The sequence below is a fragment of the Gadus macrocephalus genome, chromosome 20 (assembly GCF_031168955.1).
Source record: "Gadus macrocephalus chromosome 20, ASM3116895v1".
Taxonomy (NCBI): Eukaryota; Metazoa; Chordata; class Actinopteri; order Gadiformes; family Gadidae; genus Gadus; species Gadus macrocephalus.
In genome coordinates, this window is record NC_082401.1 from 8,321,137 (window position 1) to 8,344,537 (window position 23,401).

The 23,401-nt window shown below is 44.7% G+C and overlaps 1 protein-coding gene across 10 annotated transcripts in view; it reads right to left on the reverse strand.

The window, feature by feature from the left end:
- Positions 1 to 2,074: 2,074 nt before the first annotated feature.
- The window catches only part of tns1b (tensin 1b), a 50,721-nt gene continuing 29,394 nt past the window's right edge, over positions 2,075 to 23,401 (reverse strand). For 2 of the 10 annotated variants that reach the window (XM_060040725.1, XM_060040723.1), the window contains exons 10-26: positions 22,989 to 23,063; positions 18,985 to 19,193; positions 18,330 to 18,471; positions 13,683 to 13,778; positions 13,120 to 13,146; positions 11,842 to 12,031; positions 10,159 to 11,489; positions 9,548 to 9,634; positions 8,112 to 8,240; positions 7,727 to 7,822; positions 7,541 to 7,618; positions 7,211 to 7,282; positions 7,018 to 7,053; positions 6,324 to 6,492; positions 5,968 to 6,036; positions 5,826 to 5,855; positions 2,075 to 5,129 (exon numbers count right to left, since the gene is read on the reverse strand). In XM_060040725.1, the coding sequence (XP_059896708.1) occupies positions 4,991 to 5,129; positions 5,826 to 5,855; positions 5,968 to 6,036; positions 6,324 to 6,492; positions 7,018 to 7,053; positions 7,211 to 7,282; positions 7,541 to 7,618; positions 7,727 to 7,822; positions 8,112 to 8,240; positions 9,548 to 9,634; positions 10,159 to 11,489; positions 11,842 to 12,031; positions 13,120 to 13,146; positions 13,683 to 13,778; positions 18,330 to 18,471; positions 18,985 to 19,193; positions 22,989 to 23,063 (2,975 nt within the window). In that variant the 3' untranslated portion in view covers positions 2,075 to 4,990. The remainder of the gene's footprint in view (positions 5,130 to 5,825; positions 5,856 to 5,967; positions 6,037 to 6,323; positions 6,493 to 7,017; positions 7,054 to 7,210; positions 7,283 to 7,540; positions 7,619 to 7,726; positions 7,823 to 8,111; positions 8,241 to 9,547; positions 9,635 to 10,158; positions 11,490 to 11,841; positions 12,032 to 13,119; positions 13,147 to 13,682; positions 13,779 to 18,329; positions 18,472 to 18,984; positions 19,194 to 22,988; positions 23,064 to 23,401) is intronic. The other 8 variants (XM_060040732.1, XM_060040729.1, XM_060040724.1 and 5 more) reach the window with 8 other exon arrangements.

Sequence of the window (23,401 nt, forward strand, 5' to 3'; positions counted from 1 at the left end):
ATTATAGGGCTTATACATCCTATCGTCACATCACAAACAATGACCACCACCTGTTGGGAGCAAAGGTGCATTGAAATATATATCATGGTTGTTATGTCATGGTGTTTGGGTCGTTGTTTAGTAATAAACCTTGAAATTATTTGTCATGATGGGTAGACATCGTTCGACACTGCCATAGCCTCTCGAGACGGGGCCAAACAACCTTTTGGTGAGGCTAGGGTTGGGTATATTTAGCTTTATTTAGGATCTTACATTGGTAACTCTTTTGATTCCTCTCAATGTGGACAACAAAAAAATCTCATGATGCCTACTGATGTACAAGCCCTTTGAGCCAAATGTGAGACCCAACAATGGATGTCTTCTCTCTCCTTTGCTCTCTCACACCCCATGGTCACATGACCGCCAGACAGCAGGGCCCGGCGGCAGGCGAACGGGACACCTGTTCTTCTGCTGTGATTATGGCCCGTTGCCAACCAGACATAATATTGATTTTCTGATTTTCTCTCCCATTGCACACAAGCCTGCAGAGATTAAAAGAGCCCCCCCCCCCCCCCAACCACCCTATACCTCCTCCTCCACCTCGCCCCTCCTCCAAAAGACCGTCTCATTTGTTCCATCTTGTCATTGTGAAATTGACATTTCAAAATGTCGCAACAACTATGTCAAAGTGTCTGTCTGCATTTGGGCTTGTGTGTGTGACAGGAGAGTGAGAGAAATCCTCTTCATCATGCTGGGTGAAGCACTGCATGCGAAGGTTCAGGTTCAGTTGGATTTCCCCATCCGCTAGGGGAAATATGTTTAATCATTTAGTTTTTTTTAAATACCGTTAAAAATAAAAGTACAATATCCCCCCTCATCCTGTCTCGTTATTATGAAGTCGTCATGGAGATATAAAAAAAAGTAAATGTTATATATCAACAAGCAGGAATTGTAAATGGAATACTGGTACACTATTCTACTACTATTATAAATGTAGTACCATTTTACATACGGCAGATTTCAAAGGTTGATGTATTCATTACATGCCCCCATATAACTGAATTAATGCCACTCGGTCGCTCCTATGGATCTAATAAAAGAGGTCGCTCCCTCTCTGCCGAAGGAAAATACTGGCATCATGTGGCCGAATGTAGTATTGCATGTTAAACTGAGCGTGTGTGTGTGTGTGTGTGTGTGTGTGTGTGTGTGTGTGTGTGTGTGTGTGTGTGTGTGTGTGTGTGTGTGTGTGTGTGTGTGTGTGTGTGTGTGTGTGTGTGTGTGTGTGTGTGTGTGCGTGTGTGCGTGTGAGACTCACTATACAGACCTGCCCTCTGTGTTTTTAACTTGGAAATAGTGACTATGACTTTGTTTGTTGTTTCCATAGCTAAATGTACTAATTGTTCACCTTTTCTGCATAATTGAATGTACAGCAGGACGTATGTTGCATCGGCCATATGCGCCAAATAGATAGACAAACATAAAGCTTACATTAACTCTGAACACTGTAGGCCTACTGTAGATACAAATAAAGACTTCAGCTGCACAACTTCAACTTGCTGTATTTCCTCTAACCCAATGGTAATGTATTATGGTCATGTCTTAAACCTGCATATAGCTATAACTGTTGGTACAACTCAAGCATCTCGCTGCTAATGGAGAAGGTACATAGTGCTGGTTAACCTCATACTATGCAGCTTCATTAGGACGCATTAAACATTCTCATGGAGCCATGGGTTGAATGTTTAATGTTAAATAGCAATAGTACTTGTACAAAGTTAGGCTTGGTCTTAGTCCAATTCGTAGACATGTGTTGGATATCTACGCAAATATGTAGTGAAGACGTCTCAATGATTGCAAGCAAAGAGTTGATATGTTTGCTTTTAGATGAAAAGTTAAACATCATGTTAAGGTAAAAACATAGTCTTTTAAGCTTCCAGACCCCTGTGAACCAACCAAGTAGCAAATAAATAGTTTGGTATTTTACGTTGAATTGGATATTTGAACATTTCAAATTAATTCAAGTGGCTCAATTCAACCGCTCTGGAGACGGTGTTGGCAAATTTAGAATGAGAAAAAAGTTCACTTCACACCGGTGTTTGTTGTGATTTGTATTGCTTTTTAATGTGTTTTTTATTTCTTTTTTTCAGAAATAGTAAAAGCCATACAATATAGCAAACCAAAAAAATACACTGCTCTGTACAGGCATCGTAGCTCATTTACACACATTCTTAGTCCAGACACTACTGGAGTTTCCTTCTTGGCAAAAAGTTAAAACAAAATAAAGAAAATAAAAGACAAACGCAAACATTCAATTGTGGCAGAGAGAGTCTTTTTGTTTTTCTGAAGATACGTAGACTCATCTTACATGTATCTGGTCCTTGTCCTGACACAGAAATGTAGACTAGACAAGTAACACTTCAAACCAACATCCTGCTAGACATGATAGCTTTTATTTTGAAGAACACAATGAAGTAGAGATTAGTGCCGCCAAGCTTGAGCATGCAGCCTCTATCTTAGGACACATTGTAGTCATGTTAAAAAAAAAATGCGCCCATAAGTGCTTTGTTTGTTCATTTTGTGTTTTCGTTTTAATATTTATTTTGATATTCTTTATTTTTCTGGTTAGGATCGTCCTAGATTTTTGGCCATATCTCAGTAGCTACGCCTTGCTTCAAACTTGAATCTATAAAGCGGTCAAACACAGTAACGTCCATGATGTCTTAACCTTCCTGGGACTAAAATAAAACACAAAAAAATAAAAATCAACAAGCAAAGTGATTTGCAAGTTCGAAATAAAATGGACTGAATCACAGTTAAAACACTGTATCCGAATAAGACAGGATCTTTTGTGATGGCCCTTTTTTACCACACGAGGGCAGAAGTGGCAAAGTAAGATAAATGCCCCTTTTCTTCTGCACACAATACTTAGGACGGGGAGATGTGCAGAAGGAAAGCATTGTTTCATCTTCTACACATGCTATAAACACCATGCAATCTCAAATGATATTTTGATGCTGTGTTCTGCGAATATGAATAGAAATGTCAACATTTAAGTGCTTACTTTAGATTGCGTATTTTGTAAAACTCGGTTGAAGTTGGATTCAAATTTGTATTGGCGTCAGGGACCGATTTTCAAAACAAACTTTCATACAAAGCACTCATCTCCTGTCAAAGAAGCTTTCTTGACGGTGAAAACAAATTAAGCATAATATCATAACGCTGTGAAAAAACATATTCAAAACAAACAGTGACACTCTTTAAAATGCACACACTTTACATCATATATATTTCAAGGCAGTTTAAAGTTGTGTTTTTTAGCCAAAATAAAGATATTTTTTTCCTTGCTTTCAGTAATCTTGATGCATACTATATAATACATGTATACAGGTTAACATAGAGCAACATTGCAAAAAAAATAAATACTTTTAGTCAACATTTGAAAGTTTAATATAGCTTTTAATACGTATATTTATATGTTTAGCTTACTTCCGGGTAGGAGGTGAGAGTTAACTGTTTTAAAGTCAGATGCACAGTGATAATAGCTTCTTCCTATTTGTGTATATTCTATTTGATTTTTTTTCTCGGAAAATGAAAATGTAGAGTGCGATACTAGTGCAAGCCTTTTATGTGAAGATTCGCATCTCAAAAGACCCTTTTAGCCCTTCTAACGGTGGATAAACGGACAGTGTGGCTATGCGGTGCCGTGCAGACGGGGGATGGAGTGGCGAGCGCAAAGATCGGCGCCCTTAAGGAGATTTTCGTAGTTTTCGCCAATCAAAGCGATCGAGAGTTGCTTGGACACGATGATTGGATGACATTCTCGCGATAATTTACACGAATACAAGTACGGAAAACGAAAACAAACTGCAAAATAAGGACTACGGTTGAGCGGATTATTTGCATTGTGGGACAGAACATACGCTTACCTAGCGACGCTACGTGGCTATATAGAAATAACTTCGGGAAATCCTCATTCCGTTTAGTTGCATATATAAGAGATCTGTTCGTTTTTTTATTGTCTTATTTTCTTTACAAAGCTCATTGTTAAAAAAAAAAGGTCAGGCACCATAAGGCATCTAATACAGAACTACTGGGAAAGCTGTCGAGAATATGTACATGACCTTGCCTTATGCAAAAGCGTCCTTAAACATGTTTGCAGGAGGCAAAGGTGCATATTTTTTTTTTCTTCTTCTTTTCAAACTAGGTTGACCTACTGTATCGCTACACAGACAAAAATAAACAGTTCAGTAAATTTGATTAAGCAGCCATATTTTGTCTTTTTTTATACAAAAGGATGTTTTCCAACCCTCGAACAGTGGAACACTATATTCAACCTGGTTTCTTTTTCTTTTTAATCTTTGGTTGACCAGTCGAAAGCCTGATAGATTAGGAAACCACCCTTACATCACGCAACTTGTCATATTCTTTACCCAAAAACCTAACAAAACAAAAAAATGTATCTCCCTAAAACAATCGCCACAAAACATCTGCTCACGTGATGTCATTTCCTCTTCCTGATCGTGTATCGCCCCCGGCAACAGGAGGACAGAACAGTCCCCCCCCAACCCCTTACTTTCAGCCACGCCCCCATTCTGCACTTCCTCTGTTCCATTCTGAGGTCCACTCAAGAAGAAAAGCACACAGACCAACGCGCACAGACACTCACACACGCGCAAACACACACACAGACACAACCTGTTGAGGTTCTCAATAGAACGAAGAAACAAAACACACCTCTTATTGCCTGCTCAACAGTCAAGCACACACTGTGCTCAACACACAATCATGTCCACGTGCACAGACTCACACATCAGCCTTTACGTAACACAAAAGAAAGAAAGGGAAAAAAAAGGGAAAAAAGGAAAGAAAGCAGACACAAACAAACGTTGAAAGGTCCAGAAAGTCCAAATTCAAACAGAAGTGTTCTTTGAAACTTTTTGAAGAACGATGAGAACCGAAACAACCAAAGGGTGAAAGAAAAAGGCGCCAGGGTTTTTTTTTCTCGCCGCCCTCATCGCTTCTGCGCGGCGATCATCTTCAGCACGAAGTTGACGATGGCGTTGGCGGGCTGCTCCGGGTCCATCTCGGCGAAGAGGTGGCTGACGTTGTCCGTCGTGCTGCCCTGCTTCCTGGCCACAAAGCCGAAGAGCCTGGAGGAGAGGAGAGGGCGAGAGAGAGGACACAGAGGTCAGGGTTCAGGGGGTCAGGTTGCTGTTGAAATCCCAACAGCCCAAAGGTCCTGGGTTCAATTCCCAGATCTGCAGCCTAACTGTAGCCTGCCTACTCCATAAGGAGATCTGAGAGGAGTCTACCTCAAACGTTTCACACTCAAAAATATGCTTTGGATAAAACCGTCTGCTCGGTAAGTAAGGTCATAGCAAATGCGTCAGGACGTTGTCACAGAGGCAGTACAAGCCAAAAGGGCTTCACCGTACAGGCATAATGTTTGATGACAACCTTCAACCCCAATAAGAGAATGAAAAAACATAAAACCCAATCTGGGAAAGTAAGAAACCTTTGAAAGAAACAACTTTTGACTTCTTGTCAACTGTGGTTTAACTATCGCCAAAACCCCTACCCCAATAAAGTCCACAAACAGCTCCTATTTTATGACTTGTCCGAGGTGGCCAGGGGGCTGTTAGGTGATATGCCCAGAAAGATCTTGTGTGAGGGGATTATTTGTCTGCTTGCGTGCGTGCGTGTGTGTGTTCAGTTTTGATGCGTGTGTGTGTGTAACTGTGTACCCAGATTTCGTCACTGTGTCTTGCGTCACCGGTTGTTTTTAATCTCACGACCACTTGCTTGGACGTACAAGAACCATTCGTTATTTATTTGAATCCACTTACTTTGCTGTGCCTCCTTCCGATTTGTTCCACCTAGCGAGACACGGAACACATGTCATTCATAATGTGGAGACGAACAGAAGAACTGGTTTTAATGTGTTGTAAAAAAAGTTAATATTGAATGAGAGAAGGCTGAAGCACTCACTTTCTGTCCTGTGGGTCGATGTCACAGAATGTCACGCTGTTGGTCGGGTAGTGACGTCGGAAGAATAGCCTCGGGAAGAAATGTTGCTATTAATTTCTTGAAATTACAATACAATACAATACAAAATGTGAGTTCAATCATGGCTTTGGTAATGACTTATTGAAAATATAATTTGTTATGGACATATGCAGAAGAAAATTGGAACGACTAATAGTGGTTTTATCCAGTAATTCGATCGTAAAAGTTCTGTTGGCTAACTTAATTCACTGCCAATGGATTTGGAAGCATGGTTTTGAGGGCTGATTTCACCTTCAGTGGGAGGAGTTTTAACTTCAGCGGGTTTGTTTCTAACTTACTTCCTCTGGTTGTCGGTCAGAGTGATGCCTTGCGCCGACACCTTGAAGTGCACCACTGTTGCGGTAGGGGGCGTCCCAGCAGCCAGTGTCTCGGATATCGCCTTGGCAACGGCCTGAGGGCCTGTCAGAGACTCCATGTCTACTGAGTTGATGTAGAGCACATTGCATGCTGGGAAAATAACAAACCGCAAATTCAGTTAGATTATATCAAGTTGAAATGGTTTGTGCCAGTTATGCATTGTCAGGGCGGCCTTTTGTTTTCAGGTCTTTATGTAAATAAACAGTGTTAATGTTATTAACGGTATAGTCATTCACAGAGATGTTCAATAAGGTTGCAAGCGGCCTATTCATGCAAAAAACATTTTATTCACGTCCGGAACATGCTTCCTGACTCAAGGCTGAACAATCCATACGGGAATGAACAAAATTCTAGCAGCAACATGTTTACCAGAAGACATTACTGCCATTCATCATGTTATGTTATGTTAAAAGACACATTGACCCAGATGGCTCGTTATGGTACGATACCACACTCACTCAAGAGACACACACGCAAGATAGCTTACGTACATACATAATCACGCATACACACACAGACACACACATTTTCCAAGGCACATGACAGTCCTAACGTTGAAAGATGCAAGGGGGAACATTCCAGCAGGGGACTGAGAGAACAATGTGTGGGGTTTACCATGGGAATCATCAGGGACCCTCTGCACTGAAGGAACTTGGAAGGGATGATAATAATTGATTTGAAATGAATACGGATGCTTCAAAAACATACTGATGTTGCTAATAGTTTGTGTTATTATTACATTATTGAATACACAGTTACATAAACAACCAATGGCATTGGTTTCACCCAGTATACTTATTAGTTTTACCTGCTCCTTGTTTTAGTCGCTCGGCTAGTGGGTTTGTCGCCACGGGAACCACCGGCGCCTCCTCATTGAGATCTGTAGTGGAGGGAGTAGGGGGAGATTGTTGCTGAAGATAATGCTACTCACAATCACTTCAATACAGATATAGATGGATACACAGACAGACAGACAGACAGACAGACAGACAGACAGACAGACAGACAGACAGACAGACAGACAGACAGACAGACAGACAGACAGACAGACAGACAGACAGACAGACAGACAGACAGACAGACAGACAGACAGACAGACAGACAGACAGACAGACAGACAGACACGACACTAACTGACCTGTGGTGGGGATCAGCAGCTTGCATGGCAGGGCCAGGGGTGTGATGGCATGTTGGTAGACCAGCGCAGACAGACAGCCTGCAGCACACAACCACAACACAAGGTAAGAAGTAGGGACCAGAACAATGAGGAAGTACATGTGTGTGTGTCTGTTTGTGTGGGTGTGTGTTGAATGCCAGCTCCTACCAAAGAAGGGTTCATTGGGACATCCCTTCAGCTTCACTCCTTTGGGGCTGCTCTCTATCAGGAAGTGTCTCACCAGCTCATTGGTGATGTCACCTGCTGCACACACACACACACACACACACACACACACACACACACACACACACACACACACACACACACACACACACACACACACACACACACACACACACACACACACACACACACACACACACACACACACACACACACACACACACACACACAATCATTAAATGAACAAATAAGTCATTTCAAGAGGACAGTTAATGAACGCAGGGACCTGAAAGAGTTGGCAATGGTCAGACTTCCTGCTCAAGGACGCCTACAGTTGAGGCTGTGGACATTTGGGACCTCAGCCTACCTTTCTTGGTGGGCTGCACGGTGGGCGGGGGGGAGGCCACTTTCATGGCCAGACCGTAGGCCCCCCGGAAGGAGTGGCTGTCCCGGATCACAAAGGCGCCCGGCTCCCTCTCCTTCAGCAGACAGATGGCTGGGGGGGACAGGGGGTTAGGGTCACGCTTTAGTGTGCATTAGTCGAGTTAACAGGGAGTTTTGACTTAAGGTTTTTGAATATTTATAAAATATATAGACCTACATATATATATTTATCTCATTATTCGTTATTCATCTCAGACACACCAACCATGACGTTACAGGATCAACCTCGAATAAACCGTGTAATTTTCCTCCGAGGACTCACAATTCAGACCCATCTTACCCTCTCTCCTCGCTCTCTCTATACCGTAGGAATCACCCGTGTTACGATAGTTTTAATTGTTCCCTCCTCTCCAATTGCTCGGTTGTCCTAATGACATCAAACCCCACATGACGTGAGGCTAAGCCCATGTGATCGCTTCTGGGACGGAGGAGGAGGAGAGTCTCTGGATTCATGGCTGGCGTCCTCTCTCAGTGTGTGTCAGCCAGACCGTGTGTGACACTTCAAGGGAAAGAGGGAAGAAGGGAACCATCCTTTCCTCCTGCCTTCCCTTGAAGTGTCACAGATGGTCTAGCGGAAGGAAGAGAGAGAGAGAGAGAAGGACGGAAGACACAGAGGGGGAACCACAGCTGTGCCTTAATGCTCTGCATCTGCTGTGGATTTCCCAGAGTATTGTATTGTAGTGTGGGTGTGTGTACGGTGTGTGTGTGTGTGTGTGTGTGTGTGTGTGTGTGTGTGTGTGTGTGTGTGTGTGTGTGTGTGTGTGTGTGTGTGTGTGTGTGTGTGTGTGTATGTGTGTGTGTTTTACGTGATGTCATTGCAGTTGAGCATGTGCTGATGCTTAAGATGAGCTCATCCGATAGGAGTCACGAGAGGAACAAAGGAAGAGGAGGGAGGTTTCGTATCCACAGTGATGTCTATCTGTTCATAAAGAATGCATATAATGAAGAACGAAGGGATTTGTGTGTGTGTTTGTGTGTGTGTGGTGCATGTTAGTCTCTGTGTGTCTGAGTAAATTATTATGTGTGTGCACGCCTGCACACTGGCGGTTTTTGTAGTGTTTGCGTAACGTGTCCACATTTTAATCCAGAATGAGGCCTTGCCCACACAACCTTCATCAAAATACTGATTACCGATCCAGTAAGAAATTTGAGGGCTGGCTTTAGGGCTCACCCAGAGGACAAAATAAATGGTCTGTGTCTAACTTGGACACGCACGTTTTCTCTCTCTATGAAACAGTCCTACGCCAGCCAGCTTTTAGAAATTACTTTGCTTTTCATTTCACACATGTTTATTTCCTGTTCTCCATTGAGAAGTAAACAGGATCTGTACTAAGTGAAAGAGATTGCCATTAAGCTCACCTTGTTCTCTGGATATCTCCGGCTTGTACCAAAACTTGGACGTGTCCTGTACGAACTTGACGTTCAGCCGAGACTCAGGACTCCCGTCTAGAAGAAGACCAATCACAAGAATGTTCAATACGTCTCCATGGCTGCCGAGACTTTTCAAGTGTATTCAACCAAGCACAGCGTCCGACAGTTATACCCACTGTGTGATTACTTCTGACTATAAACATAACTTACTGGACATGTAATATTTTACTTCAATTTAGTAATTTGATTATCATTCCAAGTATAATTTGGCATTTTAATATACAACTTGTTTTTCAAGCTGGAAGTAATTTTTTCTAATCGACGGGGCACTAATGCCGCAAAGGATTAGATATTGCGGCCGTTTTCCAGGATAAAAGCGTACTCGCTCCCGCCTTTTTAAAAATGATTGTCGGTTAGAAAACGGTTAGAAACTGACTGCAGGGTTGAAAGTCCTCAGGTTGTGTGATCAAACTCACAACCCTCGATGGTGATTCAAACCCCCTCCCATATACTCTACGCCGTACCTCCTCCCCCCCCCCCCCCCCCCCCCCCCCTGTTTGCTCCTGCTCCTGACGGCTGCGTCGTGCTCGTGCTCTCACCAGGCATGTTGAACTTGGAGAAGTCGGGCAGGGTGTGGAAGTATCCGGGCGTCCCCCCTCCGCCGGACAGCGGCGAGGAAGACGAGGAGGACATCTTGCCGTTGAGCGTGCCGTACGACAGCGCTCCGTTGGCCGGCCGCTCCCCGCTGGACATGCGCCTCTTCTCGGGCAGCTGGGGCTGGAAGCCCGGCGCGGGGCTGCCCTGCCGGAAGCCCCCCAGGGCGCCCCCGTCCAGGTAGCCGGCGGGGGACACGGGGAAGGAGGGCGTGGGGGGGCCCTGGTAGCCCGAGGAGCTGCTCTGCCGGGACAGGTTGCCGTGCCGCTCGTCGGGCGTGGTGTAGCCGCTGTGCAGCGGGTGGCGGTCCAGGCTGGGGCTCCGCTGGGAGGCCTGCGAGGCCGAGGCGTGGCGGGGCAGGACGGGACTGCCCTGGTGGGCGGCGGCGGCGCCTGGCTGGCGGCTCAGAACGGGGCTCCTCTGGGAGCCGGGCCCCAGAGAGCTCTGGCGGATCAGCGCCGGGCTGCTCTGGCCGCCCTGGGACGGGCGCCGGGCAAGGACGGGACTGCCCCCCCCCGGACCCAGGGGCCCTTGGAGCCCTGGGGCCTCGAAGCCACTGCACGGCAACGGTTGCCGACCCAGGTGGGGGCTGCCCTGGGCGGCGGCGGCCAGGGCGGAGGAGGAGGGGCCGTGCTGCTGGTGGGCAGAGCCCGGGGAATACAGCGTGGGATGAGGGGCCGGGGCGTGGCCCCCGTGGAGGAGGGCCTGCATCGGGTCCTGGGAGGGGGGACCGGGGTCCGACAGGACATAGCCTCCCCCGACCAGGTGGCTGCTGGGGTGGCCGAGGTAGGAGAGGGCGGGGGCGGGGCCAACCAGGTAAGAGGAGGAGGGCGGGGTGCTGGAGTCCAGGTAGGAGGCGGGGGTGGGAGTGCCCTGGTAGCAGGAGGAGGGGGGCATGGGTTGGTAGGAGGGGGTGGTGGTGACCTGGTAGCAGGGTGTGGGCGTTGGCTGGTAAGAGCTCGGCATAGCCTGGTAAGGGGAAGTGGGCGGGACTTGGTATTGGGAAGTGGGCATGCCTTGGTATTGGGAAGTGGGCGTGGCTTGGTATTGGGAAGTGGGCGTGCCTTGGTATTGGGAAGTGGGCGTGGCTTGGTATTGGGAAGTGGGCGTACCTTGGTATTGGGAAGTGGGCGTGGCTTGGTATTGGGGGGTGGGCATAGCCTGGTAGGAGGAACTAGGGGTGGGACGGAGGCTCTCCATTGGCTGGGAGTGGTAGCCCGAGTCAGTAGTGGGCTGGAAGGGAAGGCTGCTGGAGCTGTCCATCAACGGATGATCACTACGAGGAAAAAGGACAATTAGTATTTAATTATGACATTCAGACCTTTGGTCAGTATCAGAAACACGGATAGGGATGACCTTCTTTTATCAGATATTTATCTGAAAAATTGGATTCCTTTCAATTTTCAATTGACAATAACTAAAAGAGAGCCAACCTCATAAAAGTGTACAGGGATAAAAGTCTTTACATTTTTAGATAAGAATTTTGCATTTAAGAAAATCTTTAAATTTCTTCATTATCTATTTCACATGTGACCATGAAAGTAGTTCTGTAGTTATTTCTTAATATCCTCTTTGACCAAGTAGAACATAAAGTCCCATGATGGAAGGAGTCAATGACCATCACTGACCTGGAGATCTGGATGGGGCTACTGCTGGACAGAGGGGTGTTGAGGGCCTGGGTGGACAGCGGGCTGGGGGTCCTCTGGCTGCCCAGCACAGCCTCTCCCAGTGGGCAGAGACCCTGGGGGGAGCTGGGACCTGGGGGGTCTCCGGAGGAGGACGCTGAACGGGCCACAGACTCCACGTAACTTCTCGGGGCTGTGAAGGACGGAGAGGAGAGAAAGGAGGAGATTTTAGTATGAAGGTCATTCAAGGGTGATCGAGGGACCTCTTTAACTGTGACAACAGTGGTAAGGGTTTTGGGATGATTTTTGTTTGATGAAGCAACATTCCATTGCGAATGATCAATTGGCGCAGTGATTGACGATTTTTTTTTTTTAAGAAAAATGTAGCCTAATGTAGAGAACTTCTTATATTCAAATTTTGATTGATTGATCATAAAAATATACCATTCTACGTAAAAAGAACAAAAACGAGAAGAGGGTTTCAATAATACAGCCGTTAACAACGCGAACTCTATTATTACTTTAATTCACTACCTCAATTAACGCAAGCCCAGTTAAGGGTTCTCAATGTTGTTGAACTTCCCGTCGACAACCACTAGTTGGCAGTATTGCGTCATGGATGGAAAGTAGTCCTGCTCAAACGGTTAATGTTAAGCTAATGGTCACAGTCACTTGGGAGTCGGGACATAAGTAAATGCCAAGTTTAGCAACATCTTAGATGACTGATACATTTCTTATATTTACCAGGTCACCAATGGCTTCAACTGAAGTAGCGTTTTCCTATAGTTTCTTCAAAAACACACATATGTGTTCAGTTGAGCAACATGTCAAAGGGCAGTGGTAAACAAACTGCATCTGTTCTCCTTCACCTGTCCTAACTGCTGAGTTCACATTACAAGTAAATGATGGCAATGCCTTTGTCCCAAATAGACCTTAAAAATGTCTGTTACTAGTAACCCTTTCATGATGGAATACTACCCGTGTTATCTGTTAAGATGTCGTATTTGATATAAAATATAATTAAGCCTCATACATGTACTTAGTTTGAGATTATTGTTTGTTTATATAATCTCCTGAATAGTATAAAAAAGGAGAGAGTGACTGCTGTGGAATGGATATTGCGGGACATTGTTAATAATAATAGTGCATCAATGACATTGTTAGAAGGTGTTCTGAGGGAGGAATGCAGGTGACCAGCAAATAGGAAGTTAACGCAAAGGAAACGTGGAGATGACATGACTAAAGCCTGTGATGACCCGCTGTTCTTTCCCGTTCTCTTACCTTCCTCACCCTGATCGCTCTCATCCTCTGAGCGGTGATGGAAAAAATTTACAAAAATAAATATGTATACAGTTAGAAAGATAACTAGGCTACATAGATCCTGCTCTAGTCATAAAAAAGGCTGAATCTTACATGTTCAACGTATCGCGACCGCTTCAAAGTTGCTTCAGATCCAACCCTTCTAAAGATCTCTCTTTGACTTGTTTCCAATAGGCTTATTATAATATTATAATCGGTGTTAATACGCATAAGGAGATTGTGCTCATAATTGCTTTTGCTAAGCCTAATCTGCACTAAAACACTAACAAACCTTTCAAGACATGATGTAAGATCACATTCTTCCTCGATCAAAGAGAAGAGAAAAAATATTGAAAAACAAACTTAAATATTCAGGCCCAATCGATGTGTGTTAAACAGCAGAGAGAGATGTTCTAGCATCCTCATCTTCAATACCTCATTCATATTCACACATACAAATACATAATACCACGAGTGCATCCATTCTGAGGATGCCCCCCAATCCCTCCCAGTGAGAATCGAACCCGGATCGGACGGGAACTGACCTGAGCCGGTTTGGTTGAGCAGGATCTCAGCCGGGTTGTGTGGTTTGAGCCCCAGTGCGGACAGCGGGGTCTTGGCGAGACCAGGGGGCGAGCGACCTAGTGAGGGGGGAAGGGAACCGACAACAGCCTGTTAACCACCACATACACATACACATACACGTACACATACACATTCGTCCTGACAGCTGATGCCTGTTGTAAAGCCGGTTACGCCGACCACTGCATTGTGCAGCCCTGTATGGCGACCGCATTTCAGAGGGATCAATGGCCCATGGCACTATATCTTATATCATATGAGTCATATATCAAATATGCAATGATTATTCAATCCTTATATCAGCGCATTGGATGATACGATTTGTATGTCAAAATGAGAAGTTCATTTAGTGTTGTGATTTAGAAAATAGGGCCCCACTTAAAGGCATTGAGCTGTCGAGACCAATACAAGACATTTTAAAAGCAGGGCACAGTAAATGCAGGGGACCCCAGGCACAGGCCACATGGGGAGGGGGAGGGTACGGCCATGCCTCATGCTCTGGCCAGTGGAGGTTTAGGAGTGGTGGGGTTCAGGGGGTGACATCATGCACGTGACCGGTAACAACGTGACACTGAACATTTGGTGAAACGGTGAAATGTGTCGAGCACATGTAGAATAACACAGGCCTGAATGGCTCGCTGTTCAAAAGTGAGTTTCTTGTTAAAAAGGGGGGAAAAAGGCTTTGGGGATTTAATGTTTATGTATGTGTTATGTATGTGTCATGTATGTCTCACATTTGTCTCGTAAATGTCTCATGTACGTTTCATGTACATATCCTTTTCATTTGATGTTAAAATTTCAATATAGGTTTATTGACTTCTAGTACCAAAAATGAAATTCAGACATCAGACGAGCAACTTTAAGTGATTCAAATTCACTACATGGGGTGAAAGCACTGGGGTTTGAACATTGACCCTCACTCAACCCCAAGGGGAAAGATAACAAACGGGGAGTTGCTTTCTGCAGCAAAATCCACGTTGTGACTGGAATAGTTTATGTTTTTGACCAACAAATCACTGTTTTGAATCACTGTCTCCTCCCCTCTTCCCCATTAAGTCACAACAAACAACAAGCAAGTAAAGCAAACAACACAACGACAACAACAACATTTTTGGGGATGAGCGGATGGCTGCCATGATCATTAGGGGTTGGGGCGATTAAACGGGCGGTGGTGGTGGTGGTGGGGGTGGGTGGTGTACGGGGAGATGGGGAGGAAGTGAAACAGCAGCAACAGGAAACCAGAACCAGATGAGCCACACAGAGAGCAGCAGGCCGGTAGCGCTGGATTCACTACTCCTAAAATAAACAACACAGGATAGTTCTGTGGTTCTGGTCCCATCCGCAAGCACTGGGCCCACACAATGTCCCTCTGTCTGTCCGGCTGCATGTCCGTCTTGTCTGGCTGTTCATCTCTTGTGAAAGAGACGAACAGGACTGTCAGACGAATCAAGTCGACAATATATGCAGCGAAAGAGACAGTGTGCGACTGTGTAATTTTGTGTGTGTGAGAGATGGTTGGAGTTTGTTTATGCTTGTGTTTGAGAGAAAGAGTGAGTATTGTATGCATATGTGTGTGTCTGTATGTGTGTATGTAAGTGCCTGTTTGTGTCTATGTATGTGTGTCGATGTATATTTGTGCGTCATGTCCGTCATCACAGACTCCGTCCTTGCTGCTCCCATGTGGCGGCCATGCAGTCTGAAGCATGTACACGTGTGTGTGTGTGACAGAGGGGAAGGGATAACTCAATGGTTGCTATGCAACAGGGACGACAACAAGAAGGAGCGGGGGGGATGGGGGAGTTATGGGAGGCTGACATCGGTGCACTGGGAACGGTGGAACTCTGAGGAAACATCTAGAAGTGACGTGCGTCCTCCACTTACCAAAGAATCCATAGCAATTCTTTGTACGCACAACCTAACCAGAAAATGTGCTCTGCACAGCCCGAGGCTTTTAGGGACCGGAATATTCTGGAAGTGTGCGCTCCGAGAGAGGTGGTTTCTTGTGTGTCTGCGGTGTGTGAGGAGCTCAGGGATATTGTGGAAAACATGGAGAAACGGTGACTCTGGTTACAGGTGGTGGTGGCGGTGGTGACATTTAACTTGACTTGTTGCGCTCGACTGAGTGTAATCCCGAATTCTTTCCGACCTCGCCGGTGTGACGGAGCGAGACCTCGGTTTGAAAGAAAAGTCTCAGTGTCGTTTGAACCGAATGTTCCCTCACAGAAAAGGCGAACGGTTTCACAGTCGAGTGTAAAATGATGGGCGTTAAAAAATATGCCGGCCATTTTAGTGGGAAGGTTTTTACGGGTGAGCCTAGGGAGAGACAAGCGAGCTGATTGGATGATGTCATTGGTCGGAGCTCTGTAATGCTTGACTCATGTTTAAAACTCAGGAGGGGACGTTGTGTGCGTGTGTACGTGTGTGTGTGTGTGTGTGTGTGCGTGTGCGTGCATGTGTGAGTGTGTGCGTGTGCCTGTGCGTGTGCGTGTGTTTGTGTGTGAGAGAAGGGGGTAAGGTATTTAGCACTGACACTGGGCGCTGAATGTGCACACCATATGTGGATGTGCAGACAGACGGGAGAAGACAGAGAGAGTTGTGATCGTTTACTTTAACTCTCTGCCTGACTGACTCCGTCAGATCTATTTATCCCGGGGTATCCAAAGAGCCTGCTCATTAAGCTTGCTGTGTGTCTGAAACATTGAATTATCAAATATCTGTCATATGAGCTGGGTTAAATTAATTTCCGTTTCTAAATCCATCCATCTGTCTGCCAGCTTCCAATTTCTTTTTTCTTTTTTTCGATGGGCAAGGATCTCATGAATATAGATGAATGTGGGATTTTGACTACATTGCATGTGATATTTTGACCAACGGGCATGTGACCATAACTGAATGCTGTGAATTCTGTGTTATATCAGTGAAGGTAACCCAGGACCAATATTTTCAAGTGACTTGTTTTTGTGCAAAATGTGCAGTAGGATTAGATTCTTGGGTGTAAATAGTGTGAATTAAAGGTATTTTCAGATTTCGATGCAGCGATTAATATTTTTCAGGGTTCATTCTGTCAATCTAAGATGAAAAGGTTTGCTTTAAAAAAAAAGAAGAAAAATATTTAGAACATCAGATTAATGAAGGTTTAAGTGCTCAAGCAATCACACGTGATAGAGTGAACATCATTTAACTATGTTTCTTCACGGAAATAGATCATTATCTATTTGAATGCAAGAACCTAGTGTTTAAACACGAAAGAGGATTGATTTACAGCTCATCAATCACAACATACTACTTATTTACCACATTTATCAACCATATTTGTTGGATAACTGTCGAGCATTTAACTGAAACCAACTATAATGGGCCTTATTCACCGAGCGGTCAACTTGGATCAATCTTGGTTCTGAACGCTAGCTGGTTGATGGAACTAAATGCAACATTCAGCTCATATATGGTAAGGAATATGGACGCAGAGTCTATGACATCACCAAATGGTTTACATACCACTGTTATGAGCCTTAGATTTAATAATATGACTTTGGCGACACCTTTGGCCGTAAGCGGTACTTGTTCCCAGAGATACAACCACTGATACTAAGTTACCGATCATAATTCTGCAAATGCAAGGGCTTTTATCAGAGGGCCACAGGCTCACTCACTATTGTGTTACCTCATTTGACTATAGATATTGACTTAACTTGTAGATATTTACATGAAAATATAGATATCACCATTTTAAGACTCTTTAATGAAATAAAACTGTCAAACTACTAAATATTTTATGTGGAAAAGAACTAGCCACTGAGATTCTAACCCAATAAAGAAAAGAAAAGTATTCTCTATACATTAGGAAAATTAAATCACAATTAAATCAAGTTTCCGTATGACAGGTACCTTTTTTTTGGTATACAACCACCACGAGCCACCTATTGGCCGTTAGATGAACTACACATCAGTCGCCTTCGCATGGTCATGGCTGCCGCTTGACTCAATTACATGCCCTTGCTAGCGTTTAGAACCAAGATGGCCACCAGCTGAATAAGACTGCCGTGTTCCAATACCCGTACTTCCATGAGTACGTTAATTTTTCAGATGTGAGTGCTGTTCCAAATCGAGTACTCCGTGGTGTACTAACCGGAAATTACAATCACAACTGCCGCTGCGGCTCCTCCCCCGCAATAAACATCCCGCTTTGAACGGTGAACTCTTTACGCCTAGCAGCTATAAAAAGCTATAAAAACTACAAAATGACTCTATTAATGCAGGCTATGTGGAAAATGTGCCGACTTTGGCTCAGCCTGGCTCCGCCTCTTCCGCTACGTAGCTAAGATGGCTGCCGTTGAGTACGGAAAGTGTCCTTCGATCCACACTTCACGATTAGCCCGTTTTGAGTACGACATCCGGGTCCTTGAAGTATACTTCTTTTCGCCGGATCTGAATTGGAACGTACTATGTACTCAAAATATGGCTAGTAAGTATGGCTAGTAAGTACGGGTATTGGAACACGGCACAATGGCTACAGTAAAATAAACAACCTTCTTCTCTCTCGCTAACTAACTGCTAACTCCTACGCCAGAGCTCCACAGTGCCCTCTGTCAGCGGGGCGGGGGACTTACACAGGTTGAAGTAAGGGGTTTGCGGCGACACAGGGAATGCAGGGGTTTGGGGGAAGACCTCACCACCAGCAAGGGGGGAGGGGCTCACGGGCCCCCCCGCCTCCAGCTCCTCGAAGGCCTCCCGGTAGCTGTGGATGTGCCTCTGCAGCAGGGGGAGGAATATTACAGGGTAGGGGGGCCACGGAGATACAAACACAAACACAAGAGACGCACAAACACACAAAATGAACAGACAATTTTTACATCAATACAATATCAAAGAGCAAGGGCCACGGATGGACGCAGACAAACAGAAAGACAGAAAGACAGACAGACAGCAAGGGGAAAATGGTTAGTTAATATTTTTGATTAAAAGTTTATTACAAGGTTTATCATGGTCAATGAAATTATTGTGACACAACTGCGGTCTATAATTTATCATAGATTGAAAATAAACTAGGTATATTGTATTAAAATATGACCATATCATAAATAATAATAACACAAATACTTAATATCACAAACAATAGCAGCTACATCCCAAGTATTTACAGACGGGCCGCTAGATGATTACGTGAATACGATAGCGATACAAGAATAAATCGCACAATCAGATATCATCCAGATAGCTCATGAGGACAAAAACAGCAGAAATCTAATATAAAGTTACCCTTACCTCCTTGGGTCTCCCGCCGGGGTTCAAAGCGATGGCGTTAACAAACTCTGGCGAGACGCAGCGGATGGGCGAGCGAAGGGGTCCGTCAGGGCAGGTGGCGTCAACGCTGCCGTCCGGAACGTTCTGGAACTGCCCTCCGTCGCTGGGCACCCGGTGGCGCGGCGACGGGGCGGTGGGGTCCTCAAACGAAATCCCCCGAGACTGGACACCTGAGCGGGAACAAACACAGAGTTGCGTAAGACCCCGCAAAACTTATTTCTCGTTCTCATTGCTCTAATTTGTTATAGCCTACAGCGTCGTAAAGAACCCAACATCAGGCCGTCATTCTGAGGTCCCCTTTCGCAGGGTGCTTGCTTAGATGCCTCCGGAGACGTGTAGGTTTCCACATGGGGGAGTGGGGACTATTTTAACGGTCGCACGGGCGGCTGGAAGCGAGGCATGAGGATGCACTGGGATGCATTGAAAGCCCGGCAAGCTGTGGCTCTCGCACAGCCTTGGACGAGTACAAAATGTAGACTTGACAACGACTGCAGTGTAAAGACACACACACACGTACACACACACAAAGGGTTGCGTCAAGCAGGCTCATTGGGGTTAGAAGGATACACTCAGTGAGTTTTATCTGACACAAAGCATGATTTGTTTGCTTGAGTGTTTCAGAATCTGGAATTTTGCAGTCCTCGTGTTGTGAAACTGTGGCTAAGACACTCTATTTGGCTTCTTTAAAACAGCAGGTATCAGGAACTTCTGGTACAATTGACTTGGTACAATTCATCAGTTTACTGACTTAAGTGTTTGAGCAGTGTCTTTTCTGAAGGAAACTTTGACTATTTGTGTACGCCTTGGCTGAAAGTTTGTGAAAGGTTGAGACGACGACCTCCCCAACAGAAAGGTTGAGAGCTGAAAGAGGGCAATTGTGAAACACTATCGTAATTCACTTTATATCCTGACTCGACTCAAAGCAACCATTATCGGAAAAGGTTCTCCCTCCCTGTAGCTTATAACAACGTCAGCTGAAACTATGGCTATCCAATTAATTGATTAGCTACTTGATTACAGAGTACTCGGATTGATTGCCGTTTTCCCCCTTGAACAGCAGTACTGTTGGGACTAAGAGAGACACCTCCCTACTTCTAATAAATATAATAAATATATTAGTTACATCCCCATAACTACTCATGTAAACAAAGGAACAAAGGCTGGCTAACAATGTGTCCCAACAAAGATGCAATGGATGGCCTTGATCCATGAGGTCCTAACAGACACACCCATCAGAGAGCACTGAGTGTTATGGAAACCATGAACAATATTTACCGCCTCTTCTGTCGACCTCTCTTAAACCCGAGCGGGCCAAAGCTAAGACATGTGGTGAAGTTAGCGATAGCATTCGCCTGCAGCTGTGAAAATGTAAAGACACAGTTAGAGATGTTTGGGAGTGAGGCCTACTGCCAGAGAGACATACTTTAGGTGGTTATAAAAAAAGGAAAAACTATTTCCCCAACGGTTCCCGAGTAAGACAACCACAAACTGTCATTCTGATAATCTGGGGTTTAGCATTATTTTCATTATGAAAAATGATAATGGTTTTCTAATGGTGGAGGAAAATATGCAGCTGATCATTATGGTTCCATAATACTGTAAAACCTATGATAACCACCTGCCAATCACACAGTCGCCAATAAAAAGTCTACTACTCATTTTAATTTGAAAGCGTTGACTCAGTTGTAATGTAAGTTACTTAGGGAGACTAGAATCTGCTGAATGACATAATGGCAGAATATACTAAGGACCTAGAATCTGAACAAGCATCTTGTTCTAAGACCCTAGCATCCAACACAACCATCTTATTCAAGGTATAGCATCCAACACAACTAACTTGTTCTAAGACCCTAGCATCCAACACAACCATCTTATTCAAGGTATAGCATCCAACACAACTAACTTGATCTTAGGCCCTAGCATCCAACACAACCATCTTGTTCTAAGGCCCTAGCATCCAACACAACCATCTTGGTTCTACAGGCCTAGCATCCAACTTAACCATCTTGTTCTAAGGACCTATCATCCAACACAACCATCTTGTTCTAAGGCCCTAGCAGCCAACCACCATCTTATTCTAGCGACCTAGCATCAACACAGCTATCTTGTTCCCAGGGCCTGGCACAGACACAGGGACATGTTCAGGAGATGGACGTGGTGGGTGTGTGCTCGAGTACATCTTGGAACGCATGCAGGAACCCCAACACCACATCTCCAGCCCCCCTCTCCCTCCCATCCCTCCAAAACCCCTCCATGCAACCGTTGCTGGAAACACGCAAACCAGATGTATCTGAGACGCACAGCTCTACAGCAGAGCGCTGTCAAACACGAGGCCCGTTGCCTTGGCAACGAGTAATGGCTTCCAGCTGGAGCGGCGTGAGATTCCCATGGCTCTTTAGGGTCCTGACTTTTTTTTCTTTCAGTTTCTTCCTTTTTAATTCAGTCGAATATTTAATCCAATATACAAGACATGTGGAGCAGCATAATGTTGAATCCAAAACAAACTTTAGATCTGATTCTCGCTATTTTTTTTACATTAGCAAGAAAAACACGTGTTTTTTTCACAATATGGTTATGTACACTGCGTGCAAGAGGTTATGCAAGGGGAGACTGCAGGTTGGTACGAAGGTATGTATGTATAATTGGATGGTTGATCAGGTGGGAGAATTTTAGCCCCATTTCCGATTCAAAACGTGGATTTTATCTCTCATGTTGTTACTTATATTGTAATTCTAAACAGTGGATGGCTGAGACCATGAAAAAAAAGAAAATGTACATCTATAATATACATATTTGAACATAGATATCATGATATATATTCAGTAATACTATCTGATCTCAGAACTAACCCTAATACTCTCAAGCGTTCTAACTCTACGGCTACAGGGCACTGTTGTCTATGAAACCTCGTAGACATTAATGTCTGGGGGCCCTGGATAACAAACCAGACCAGGGCCCTCCTGGGGGCCCCTGAAAAAGACAGATTAGGTCAGTGTCCCGCTCCAAACCCTCCCCTCAGACTGCTTAGAACTCGATGATGTGTTCAACCGGGCCCTGTGTAGTCCCATTCTGGATCGGGTGTCCTTTCACTGTCTTGTCTGACGGGCGGAGGGAGACAGGGCGTGCTGTAAAGGAGCGAAGAAAGGAGCCTAGTGTTTTCCTGGGCCCTATTATTGTTACCCAAGTTTGGTCTGGAAAAAAAAAATAAAGGTCTCTTGTGACATGCACTCCGGCAGGCCCGCGGACAGAGAGGTCTTTGTGCTCTGTTTGTCTCATCCCTGGTGAGACTCAACGTTATCCAGCTTATTTCTGTTGAGGTGATTGTGAAACTTAAAAAAAAAAAAGATTTGTGTGATTTGATTAATGAACATGAAGAATGGAAGAACAACAAGATAAGAAGGGGGCTAAACCGGGGTTCCTGTAAAAGAACACGACATCTGCGTGTTGTATTGTGTGTTGCATGGACCGGATAAGAGACCAGACAAGCGATTGACCAGGGACATTCGAGTGGGCTGAGCATAGCGGTGTGCATGTTTCTTAAAGGGCCCCTTTTTACAACCAGGTGTGAGGTTGGTCAGCCATTACAAGCCATTTTGAAATATGCCCTATAGTGACATCACGTGTAAAAGTGTCCACACAGATGGGAATGCAATTTGTTATGGCTATTCAACATCACACCTTGTGGGAGAAAAGGGCAATTTAAACAGCTATGGCTTTTCTGAAAACGCTTGTTTGAGCAGTGAGAGTGAATACAGCTGACAGTGGAATACAACAAATAAGGTGAAGATGGTATGAGTGAGTAGGAAAAACAGAGGTGAAGACACCACATGAGAAAATACACATCTGCACAGCAGGAGACTGCAATCAAGACACAGGCATTGGATCACAGATGACACATTAAGAGTTGGATTAGGAAGGACAACACAGAACCCAAATTGGATGCACGCAGCAGAGGACAAACCAACCAGAGGGAGACTGGGAACGTTGGTGGTCAGACTGAAGGGAAATCTTTCGGACACTTTGTGCCCGAGCCGAGTACTCTGGGAAAAGATGGTAAATGGTTGGAAAATAAAAATAAAGGGAGAGTTGGTTTAGGTCAAATCAAGGAGAGAGAAAGTAAAAAGGAAACAGGATTGATGAATGATGAAATTAAGTAGCATGTTTGTAACCATAACAGAGGAGAAGGCGGATGGATGAACGATAATCCTTGAATGTCAACACAAGGAAAATAACATAAAGTATTTATATTTGGACGGGGTCATTTATCATCATCAACATTTAAGGCTCCTGCTGGAACACAGTGAGTAAAACTGGAAATGATGATGTGGCGTAAACGTTCAACCAGTTGTGTTTGTTAAGATAAACCTTGTCTTTTAGT